The following is a 12,109-nucleotide window of genomic DNA, read 5'->3' as shown; positions in this document are numbered from 1 at the left end:
GTAGAACTCCTGTTCAGGTACTGTTCACCTGTGGAGTAGAACTCCTGTTCAGGTACTGTTCACCTGTGGAGTAGAACTCCTGTTCAGGTACTGTTCACCTGTGGAGTAGAACTCCAGCACAGGGTCTCACCTGTAGAGTAGAACTCCAGTTCAGGGTCTCACCTGTAGAGTAGAACTCCAGTTCAGGGTCTCACCTGTAGAGTAGAACTCCAGTTCAGGGTCTCACCTGTAGAGTAGAACTCCAGCACAGGGTCTCACCTGCAGAGTAGAACTCCAGCACAGGGTCTCACCTGTAGAGTAGAACTCCAGCACAGGGTCTCACCTGTAGAGTAGAACTCCAGTTCAGGGTCTCACCTGTAGAGTAGAACTCCAGTTCAGGGTCTCACCTGTAGAGTAGAACTCCAGCACAGGGTCTCACCTGCAGAGTAGAACTCCAGTTCAGGGTCTCACCTGTAGAGTAGAACTCCAGCACAGGGTCTCACCTGTAGAGTAGAACTCCAGTTCAGGGTCTCACCTGTAGAGTAGAACTCCAGCACAGGGTCTCACCTGTAGAGTAGAACTCCAGTTCAGGGTCTCACCTGTAGAGTAGAACTCCAGCACAGGGTCTCACCTGCAGAGTAGAACTCCAGTTCAGGGTCTCACCTGCAGAGTAGAACTCCTGTTCAGGGTCTCACCTGTAGAGTAGAACTCCTGTTCAGGTACTGTTCACCTGTGGAGTAGAACTCCTGTTCAGGTACTGTTCACCTGTAGAGTAGAACTCCAGTTCAGGGTCTCACCTGTAGAGTAGAACTCCTGTTCAGGTACTGTTCACCTGTGGAGTAGAACTCCTGTTCAGGTACTGTTCACCTGTGGAGTAGAACTCCTGTTCAGGTACTGTTCACCTGTGGAGTAGAACTCCAGCACAGGGTCTCACCTGTAGAGTAGAACTCCAGTTCAGGGTCTCACCTGTAGAGTAGAACTCCAGTTCAGGGTCTCACCTGTAGAGTAGAACTCCAGTTCAGGGTCTCACCTGTAGAGTAGAACTCCAGCACAGGGTCTCACCTGCAGAGTAGAACTCCAGCACAGGGTCTCACCTGTAGAGTAGAACTCCAGCACAGGGTCTCACCTGTAGAGTAGAACTCCAGTTCAGGGTCTCACCTGTAGAGTAGAACTCCAGTTCAGGGTCTCACCTGTAGAGTAGAACTCCAGCACAGGGTCTCACCTGCAGAGTAGAACTCCAGTTCAGGGTCTCACCTGTAGAGTAGAACTCCAGCACAGGGTCTCACCTGTAGAGTAGAACTCCAGTTCAGGGTCTCACCTGTAGAGTAGAACTCCAGCACAGGGTCTCACCTGTAGAGTAGAACTCCAGTTCAGGGTCTCACCTGTAGAGTAGAACTCCAGCACAGGGTCTCACCTGCAGAGTAGAACTCCAGTTCAGGGTCTCACCTGCAGAGTAGAACTCCAGCACAGGGTCTCACCTGTAGAGTAGAACTCCAGTTCAGGGTCTCACCTGTAGAGTAGAACTCCTGTTCAGGTACTGTTCACCTGTGGAGTAGAACTCCTGTTCAGGTACTGTTCACCTGTAGAGTAGAACTCCTGTTCAGGTACTGTTCACCTGTAGAGTAGAACTCCAGCACAGGGTCTCACCTGCAGAGTAGAACTCCAGTTGAGGGTCTCACCTGTAGAGTAGAACTCCAGCACAGGGTCTCACCTGTAGAGTAGAACTCCTGTTCAGGTACTGTTCACCTGTAGAGTAGAACTCCAGCACAGGGTCTCACCTGTAGAGTAGAACTCCTGTTCAGGTACTGTTCACCTGTGGAGTAGAACTCCTGTTCAGGTACTGTTCACCTGTGGAGTAGAACTCCTGTTCAGGTACTGTTCACCTGTAGAGTAGAACTCCTGTTCAGGTACTGTTCACCTGTAGAGTAGAACTCCAGCACAGGGTCTCACCTGTAGAGTAGAACTCCAGCACAGGGTCTCACCTGTAGAGTAGAACTCCAGCACAGGGTCTCACCTGTAGAGTAGAACTCCAGTTCAGGGTCTCACCTGTAGAGTAGAACTCCAGCACAGGGTCTCACCTGTAGAGTAGAACTCCAGCACAGGGTCTCACCTGTAGAGTAGAACTCCAGCACAGGGTCTCACCTGTAGAGTAGAACTCCAGCACAGGGTCTCACCTGCAGAGTAGAACTCCAGCACAGGGTCTCACCTGTAGAGTAGAACTCCAGCACAGGGTCTCACCTGTAGAGTAGAACTCCAGCACAGGGTCTCACCTGTAGAGTAGAACTCCAGCACAGGGTCTCACCTGTAGAGTAGAACTCCAGCACAGGGTCTCACCTGTAGAGTAGAACTCCAGTTCAGGGTCTCACCTGTAGAGTAGAACTCCAGCACAGGGTCTCACCTGTAGAGTAGAACTCCAGTTCAGGGTCTCACCTGTAGAGTAGAACTCCAGCATAGGGTCTCACCTGCAGAGTAGAACTCCAGCACAGGGTCTCACCTGCAGAGTAGAACTCCAGCACAGGGTCTTTGCAGAAGGACTTGTATCTCCAGGTGACCAGGACCTCCTGCGAGTTGGCCGAGGTGCTGTAGTCACAGCGGAGCAACACGGAGGCGAAGAGAAACGTACTCCTCTCGGTCTGAGGAACGATCACCTGTATGCCCAGTAACTCTGACGAGCAGGACCGGGTGGGAGAGGGCATTATTAATAAACATGCAGCAGGACAGGGTGGGAGAGGGCATTATTAATAAACATGCAGCAGGACAGGGTGGGAGAGGGCATTATTAATAAACATGCAGCAGGACAGGGTGGGAGAGAGCATTATTAATAAACATGCAGCAGGACAGGGTGGGAGAGAGCATTATTAATAAACATGCAGCAGGACAGGGTGGGAGAGAGCATTATTAATAAACATGCAGCAGGACAGGGTGGGAGAGAGCATTATTAATAAACATGCAGCAGGACAGGGTGGGAGAGAGCATTATTAATAAACATGCAGCAGGACAGGGTGGGAGAGAGCATTATTAATAAACATGCAGCAGGACAGGGTGGGAGAGAGCATTATTAATAAACATGCAGCAGGACAGGGTGGGAGAGAGCATTATTAATAAACATGCAGCAGGACAGGGTGGGAGAGAGCATTATTAATAAACATGCAGCAGGACAGGGTGGGAGAGAGCATTATTAATAAACATGCAGCAGGACAGGGTGGGAGAGAGCATTATTAATAAACATGCAGCAGGACAGGGAGAGAGCATTATTAATAAACATGCAGCAGGACAGGGAGAGAGCATTATTAATAAACATGCAGCAGGACAGGGTGGGAGAGAGCATTATTAATAAACATGCAGCAGGACAGGGTGGGAGAGAGCATTATTAATAAACATGCAGCAGGACAGGGTGGGAGAGAGCATTATTAATAAACATGCAGCAGGACAGGGTGGGAGAGAGCATTATTAATAAACATGCAGCAGGACAGGGTGGGAGAGAGCATTATTAATAAACATGCACACAGGACAGGGTGGGAGAGAGCATTATTAATAAACATGCAGCAGGACAGGGTGGGAGAGAGCATTATTAATAAACATGCACACAGGACAGGGTGGGAGAGAGCATTATTAATAAACATGCAGCAGGACAGGGTGGGAGAGAGCATTATTAATAAACATGCAGCAGGACAGGGTGGGAGAGGGCATTATTAATAAACATGCAGCAGGACAGGGTGGGAGAGAGCATTATTAATAAACATGCAGCAGGACAGGGTGGGAGAGAGCATTATTAATAAACATGCAGTAGGACAGGGTGGGAGAGAGCATTATTAATAAACATGCAGCAGGACAGGGTGGGAGAGGGAGGGCATTATTAATAAACATGCAGCAGGACAGGGTGGGAGAGAGCATTATTAATAAACATGCAGCAGGACAGGAGAGAGCATTATTAATAAACATGCAGCAGGACAGGGTGGGAGAGAGCATTATTAATAAACATGCAGCAGGACAGGGTGGGAGAGAGCATTATTAATAAACATGCAGCAGGACAGGGTGGGAGAGAGCATTATTAATAAACATGCAGCAGGACAGGGTGGGAGAGAGCATTATTAATAAACATGCAGCAGGACAGGGTGGGAGAGGGCATTATTAATAAACATGCAGCAGGACAGGGTGGGAGAGGGAGGGCATTATTAATAAACATGCAGCAGGACAGGGTGGGAGAGAGCATTATTAATAAACATGCAGCAGGACAGGGTGGGAGAGAGCATTATTAATAAACATGCAGCAGGACAGGAGAGAGCATTATTAATAAACATGCAGCAGGACAGGGTGGGAGAGAGCATTATTAATAAACATGCAGCAGGACAGGGTGGGAGAGGGAGGGCATTATTAATAAACATGCAGCAGGACAGGGTGGGAGAGAGCATTATTAATAAACATGCAGCAGGACAGGGTGGGAGAGAGCATTATTAATAAACATGCAGCAGGACAGGAGAGAGCATTATTAATAAACATGCAGCAGGACAGGGTGGGAGAGAGCATTATTAATAAACATGCAGCAGGACAGGGTGGGAGAGGGCATTATTAATAAACATGCAGCAGGACAGGGTGGGAGAGAGCATTATTAATAAACATGCAGCAGGACAGGGTGGGAGAGGGCATTATTAATAAACATGCAGCAGGACAGGGTGGGAGAGAGCATTATTAATAAACATGCAGCAGGACAGGGTGGGAGAGAGCATTATTAATAAACATGCAGCAGGACAGGGTGGGAGAGAGCATTATTAATAAACATGCACACAGGACAGGGTGGGAGAGGGCATTATTAATAAACATGCAGCAGGACAGGGTGGGAGAGAGCATTATTAATAAACATGCACACAGGACAGGGTGGGAGAGAGCATTATTAATAAACATGCAGCAGGACAGGGTGGGAGAGAGCATTATTAATAAACATGCAGCAGGACAGGGTGGGAGAGAGCATTATTAATAAACATGCAGCAGGACAGGGTGGGAGAGAGCATTATTAATAAACATGCAGCAGGACAGGGTGGGAGAGAGCATTATTAATAAACATGCAGCAGGACAGGGTGGGAGAGAGCATTATTAATAAACATGCAGCAGGACAGGGTGGGAGAGAGCATTATTAATAAACATGCACACAGGACAGGGTGGGAGAGAGCATTATTAATAAACATGCAGCAGGACAGGGTGGGAGAGAGCATTATTAATAAACATGCAGCAGGACAGGGTGGGAGAGAGCATTATTAATAAACATGCAGCAGGACAGGGTGGGAGAGAGCATTATTAATAAACATGCAGCAGGACAGGGTGGGAGAGAGCATTATTAATAAACATGCAGCAGGACAGGGTGGGATAGAGCATTATTAATAAACATGCAGCAGGACAGGGTGGGAGAGAGCATTATTAATAAACATGCAGCAGGACAGGGTGGGAGAGAGCATTATTAATAAACATGCAGCAGGACAGGAGAGAGCATTATTAATAAACATGCAGCAGGACAGGGTGGGAGAGAGCATTATTAATAAACATGCACACAGGACAGGGTGGGAGAGGGCATTATTAATAAACATGCAGCAGGACAGGGTGGGAGAGAGCATTATTAATAAACATGCAGCAGGACAGGGTGGGAGAGAGCATTATTAATAAACATGCAGCAGGACAGGGTGGGAGAGAGCATTATTAATAAACATGCAGCAGGACAGGGTGGGAGAGAGCATTATTAATAAACATGCAGCAGGACAGGGTGGGAGAGAGCATTATTAATAAACATGCACACAGGACAGGGTGGGAGAGAGCATTATTAATAAACATGCAGCAGGACAGGGTGGGAGAGAGCATTATTAATAAACATGCAGCAGGACAGGGTGGGAGAGAGCATTATTAATAAACATGCACACAGGACAGGGTGGGAGAGAGCATTATTAATAAACATGCAGCAGGACAGGGTGGGAGAGGGCATTATTAATAAACATGCAGCAGGACAGGGTGGGAGAGAGCATTATTAATAAACATGCAGCAGGACAGGGTGGGAGAGAGCATTATTAATAAACATGCAGCAGGACAGGGTGGGAGAGGGCATTATTAATAAACATGCAGCAGGACAGGGTGGGAGAGAGCATTATTAATAAACATGCAGCAGGACAGGGTGGGAGAGAGCATTATTAATAAACATGCAGCAGGACAGGGTGGGAGAGAGCATTATTAATAAACATGCAGCAGGACAGGGTGGGAGAGAGCGTTATTAATAAACATGCAGCAGGACAGGGTGGGAGAGAGCATTATTAATAAACATGCAGCAGGACAGGGTGGGAGAGAGCATTATTAATAAACATGCAGCAGGACAGGGTGGGAGAGAGCATTATTAATAAACATGCAGCAGGACAGGGTGGGAGAGGGCATTATTAATAAACATGCAGCAGGACAGGAGAGAGCATTATTAATAAACATGCAGCAGGACAGGGTGGGAGAGAGCATTATTAATAAACATGCAGCAGGACAGGGTGGGAGAGAGCATTATTAATAAACATGCAGCAGGACAGGGTGGGAGAGAGCATTATTAATAAACATGCAGCAGGACAGGGTGGGAGAGAGCATTATTAATAAACATGCAGCAGGACAGGGTGGGAGAGAGCATTATTAATAAACATGCAGCAGGACAGGGTGGGAGAGAGCATTATTAATAAACATGCAGCAGGACAGGGTGGGAGAGGGCATTATTAATAAACATGCAGCAGGACAGGGTGGGAGAGGGCATTATTAATAAACATGCACACAGGACAGGGTGGGAGAGAGCATTATTAATAAACATGCAGCAGGACAGGGTGGGAGAGAGCATTATTAATAAACATGCAGCAGGACAGGGTGGGAGAGGGCATTATTAATAAACATGCAGCAGGACAGGGTGGGAGAGGGCATTATTAATAAACATGCAGCAGGACAGGAGAGAGCATTATTAATAAACATGCAGCAGGACAGGGTGGGAGAGAGCATTATTAATAAACATGCAGCAGGACAGGGTGGGAGAGGGCATTATTAATAAACATGCACACAGGACAGGGTGGGAGAGAGCATTATTAATAAACATGCAGCAGGACAGGGTGGGAGAGAGCATTATTAATAAACATGCAGCAGGACAGGGTGGGAGAGAGCATTATTAATAAACATGCAGCAGGACAGGGTGGGAGAGGGCATTATTAATAAACATGCACACAGGACAGGGTGGGAGAGAGCATTATTAATAAACATGCAGCAGGACAGGGTGGGAGAGAGCATTATTAATAAACATGCAGCAGGACAGGGTGGGAGAGAGCATTATTAATAAACATGCAGCAGGACAGGGTGGGAGAGAGCATTATTAATAAACATGCAGCAGGACAGGGTGGGAGAGGGCATTATTAATAAACATGCAGCAGGACAGGGTGGGAGAGAGCATTATTAATAAACATGCAGCAGGACAGGGTGGGAGAGAGCATTATTAATAAACATGCAGCAGGACAGGGTGGGAGAGAGCATTATTAATAAACATGCAGCAGGACAGGGTGGGAAAGAGCATTATTAATAAACATGCAGCAGGACAGGGTGGGAGAGAGCATTATTAATAAACATGCAGCAGGACAGGGTGGGAGAGAGCATTATTAATAAACATGCAGCAGGACAGGGTGGGAAAGAGCATTATTAATAAACATGCAGTAGGACAGGGTGGGAGAGAGCATTATTAATAAACATGCAGCAGGACAGGGTGGGAGAGAGCATTATTAATAAACATGCACACAGGACAGGGTGGGAGAGAGCATTATTAATAAACATGCAGCAGGACAGGGTGGGAGAGAGCATTATTAATAAACATGCACACAGTTCCATAACATCTGAGAACTACATCGTCACTTTGTCTGTTTTACAGTGACATGTTACTCTATGATGGATAGGAATCTGACTAAACTGGTAGCGACAACTTTCTCCAGGAATACATTATGTTCCCACGCGATATCATTCAAGTAATTACCGGACTTGAATGTCAATCAAAGATATGCATTCTAAAATGTACAGGAAGAGACGGGATTTGGTGCAAAAAGAAAACTGCATTGATGAATATTATTATTTCGAGGCAGATCACAGACGTGTTGATAGGGGACACGTGTCACAGCGAGTGTGTGTTTAATAAAGATGTGTTGTTCTGTTATCTTGTTGTTGATGATCATAAACACGGTCAGGTCACGTGACCCGCGGCCTTCACACACCTGTGGATCAGTAACCTGGAGGGACGCGGCTCACTGCTACAGGTTACAGCCCGTCGTGTCCCTGCGCTCAGGTGGACAGGTTATGATATTAAAGCTCTCAGGTGGACAGGTTATGATATTAAAGCTCTCAGGTGGTTACGGTTATGATATTAAAGCTCTCAGGTGGTTATGATTCATGATATATTAGATATTAGATCTGTACCTCCGGGCAGGTGTCCCAGCAGCAGCAGCAGCAGCAGCAGCAGGATCATCTCTCTCTCTGACGCGGTCGCGGACGCGTCTCAACAACAACAAATACAATATCAATAACAATAACACAGATGATAATAATTAATAACTACAGGAACACCTCGTGTCGGTGCCGAGCTGCGTGTCACTCCTGTTCGACGGCAACATGTAAGTTTGTAACTGAAGAAGCGCCGCTGTAGCTGTTAGTTAGTTAGTTAGTCAACATGGACGGTTTCCACCTGTTGCTGCAGAGACACCGAGGAACTCCCCCCCGGCCTAGGTGACGTCACTCACCTCGCCCCGCCCACACCGGGCCGCGTGAATACTTTCGACAACAAATGTTTGTTTCCGCGTTCCCGTTTTGCGCTCCTCTGATTGGCCAGGTCATGTGACATGTGCGCCAATCGTTGGACGGCAAGTTCGACGCCTATTTCCGGGTCTAACAGCCTGCAAACGACCTAACGCCTAGTTTATCACTGGTTAAGCTTAGGGGGGGGGGGCGCAGTGGTGAATCTCGCCTAGGGCGCCAAATGGGCTAGGTCCGCCCCTGCCTACCTGCATCAATATACTACTAACTATCAACTAACTAGCACATCAATGCACTAACTGCTACCGCCGTGCATCGCTATACTAACTATTGATGTGATGTCGATTCATATCAATAGCTAGTTACGTTAATATAGAGAGATGAGAACAATACGTTATTTATATTGATGTGATGTCAATTGATATGAATAGCTACGTTAATATAGAGAGATAGTTAGTTTTAGTATATGATGCACGGCGGTAGCGAGTTGAGTGATAGTGAGTTGAGTGATAGTTAGTTTTAGTATATGATGCACGGCGGTAGCGAGTTGAGTGATAGTGAGTTGAGTGATAGTTAGTTTTAGTATATGATGCACGGCGGTAGCGAGTTGAGTGATAGTGAGTTGAGAGATAGTTAGTTTTAGTATATGATGCACGGCGGTAGCGAGTTGAGTGATAGTGAGTTGAGAGATAGTTAGTTTTAGTATATGATGCACGGCGGTAGCGAGTTGAGTGATAGTGAGTTGAGAGATAGTTAGTTTTAGTATATGATGCACGGCGGTAGCGAGTTGAGTGATAGTGAGTTGAGAGATAGTTAGTTTTAGTATATGATGCACGGCGGTAGTGAGTTGAGTGATAGTGAGTTGAGAGATAGTTAGTTTTAGTATATGATGCATGGCGGTAGCGAGTTGAGTGATAGCGAGTTGAGTGATAGTGAGTTGAGAGATAGTTAGTTTTAGTATATGATGCACAGCGGTAGCGAGTTGAGTGATAGTGAGTTGAGAGATAGTTAGTTTTAGTATATGATGCATGGCGGTAGCGAGTTGAGTGATAGCGAGTTGAGTGATAGTGAGTTGAGAGATAGTTAGTTTTAGTATATGATGCACAGCGGTAGCGAGTTGAGTGATAGTAGTATATTGAGCGAGTAGTTAGGCGATAGTAGGGCTAACGCGATTGGGCGCTGAGAGGCCAATCAGGGCGCGCAAACCGAACACGGAAGGACAACTGCCTTGGGTAAAGTATTCACGCCACCGGGCCTGCAAACCAGGGACGTGCACAGGACTTTAGAGGGGCAGGTGCTCAAAGGCTGAAAAGGGCACTATACCTGTGTATGTTAGAACCAGGCATGCGTTGCTCATGGGACAGGGTTGCACGCCGTGCAACCAAAGTTTTGTGAGCAGAAGCGCGTGCACGCACACGCACGGATGTGCACGGCATGCGCGTGCACTCAGGAATGTGCTGCACTCGCCAACTCGCTAAGTACCCACCTGGGCTACTTTGCATATCAATAGCGCCGGTCGTCAGGTGTGTTAAATACGTTCTCAGATACATTCACACAGAACTTGTGAATGAAATGTGTTACATTCCATTCGTAGAGGCAATTAGGCACCGTCTTTAGTCTGTGCTCAAGCGAGGGGACATTTATGCACATGCGCGGGAGCGCGCGCACGCACCCGGGAGCGCGCGTGCACGTGGCGTCATTAGCGTGCAACCAGTGTTGATATGAGGAACGCAACACTGGTTAGAACCGAGCGTGCATAGCGCAAGCCCGATTTTTGGGGGGCCTTTTTGGGCGGGGGGGCCCCCTTTTTATGTTTTTTGGGGGGTTTTGGTGATCAAATATTGAACTATAATAATCAGTGCAGGAGCTCACTTATCCTTGAAAGACACTTTTATCACTGACTTAAAAGGCCCATACATCTCCATAAATGTTCAGGGGGGAGGGAATAAGTGCTTACCCTACAGACCCCAAGAAGTGCTGTATATTCTGTATTGTTTAATATAAATGCATTTTTTATTCCAATCCCGATTTGTATTTCAAATCCCATCGGACGTGACTTCTTCGTGTCGCTCAGTGAGTGTAATACCAGCATTCAACTGTATGCGCCACAGCGGTTTCTATCATCATCATCATCATCATCATCATCACCACCCACGCTATGCATAAAATATATAGGTCCGCGGAGAGGCGCGCTGAGGAGGCCGTGCAAACTGCAATGGAATATGGGGCATCTCTCTCTCTTTACCTAATATTTTCTATCCTTTTTCAGTTGGAAGGGCAGTCTATATGCGCAACGGTAAACATTTAAAAAAATATTATTAAAGGGCACTTTTTTTATGAGGCTCAAAAGGGCAGGTGCTCGAGCACCCCTTGGGCTCTAATTGTGCACGTGCCTGCACAGCAAACCCACAGCAAATACCAAATACTACGCAGCCTATACAAATAGGTGGTAAGAGCTTTTGTATATCTAATCCAGTGCCTATGAATCAGGTTAAAATAATATTGTATGTGTAAGGTTTCTCACTGCTTGTGAATTTATATATATATATAGGATATGTCAATATCTGATTTTAATACCACTTGGTTGTTTGTCTGTAAATGTACTGTATGTTATGTGTTTGACCCCAGAAAGAGTAGCTAGCTGATGTTCTGCACCAGCTAATGGGGATCGTAATAAAATCATAAATCATCAAATGTTTACATTGCCATTTAATTTAATCTTAATTGTTCTAAGGGTTCCTCAAGTTTGCTCTGAAATAGAAACAAAGCTTTTTCCTTTGATGAACACCTGGAATGTCCTCTGACTCTGGAGCTGAAGGTTCTTCCTTCGCTTGCTGCTCCGACCACCGTGTGTCGAGCTTAGCTGATCTTTTCCTATTGTTTATTCTTCTATTCTATTGTGCCTATATGTATGGGATTGCTGATACACTCCATTCTAGTTAAATAATAATTAAATAAATAAATACACAAATAAGCATTATTCTATATTTTTTCAATAATTAATTGGACTCAACAGTAAAGTAATGGGATAACCCAACATACTGGGTACAATATAGGGTGCGAGTGTGTTGGAGATTAGAGTCAACTCATTGTCCTTGCACAGTCACAAGTCCTACAAGTAACCTGTTAAACTGTATGTTTATTTAATTTTTTATAATTTGGAGACCCCGCTGTCCCTCGTCATAAATAGATCAATACAGTCTGTATTAATTAATGTTGTGTTTCCCTTTCAAATGTAGCCAAGAGTAAATACCATAACCCTGTCAAAACAGCAGTCAACTTGTATATTTTCAGCACTACGTTTGTTTACCAATGATTTTAAGTGTTATTAGCTAAATATGAGTTATCC

The 12,109-nt window shown here is 46.0% G+C and overlaps 1 protein-coding gene across 1 annotated transcript in view; it reads right to left on the bottom strand.

Annotated features, from left to right (window-relative positions):
• Positions 1–8,640, bottom strand: part of ildr1b (immunoglobulin-like domain containing receptor 1b) — a 61,181-nt gene extending 52,541 nt beyond the window's left edge. Inside the window, exons 1-2 of the mRNA XM_084314072.1 lie at positions 8,428–8,640; positions 2,474–2,644 (exon numbers count right to left, since the gene is read on the bottom strand). Of these exons, the coding sequence (XP_084170198.1) occupies positions 2,474–2,644; positions 8,428–8,476 (220 nt within the window). The 5' untranslated portion in view covers positions 8,477–8,640. The remainder of the gene's footprint in view (positions 1–2,473; positions 2,645–8,427) is intronic.
• Between the last annotated feature and the right edge of the window lie 3,469 nt (positions 8,641–12,109).

Source organism: Notolepis coatsorum, assembly GCF_963971535.1.
Source record: "Notolepis coatsorum genome assembly, chromosome: 5".
Taxonomy (NCBI): Eukaryota; Metazoa; Chordata; class Actinopteri; order Aulopiformes; family Paralepididae; genus Notolepis; species Notolepis coatsorum.
The sequence above is the reverse complement of the archived record's forward strand: the minus strand, read 5'-3'. Positions and strand labels throughout refer to the sequence as shown.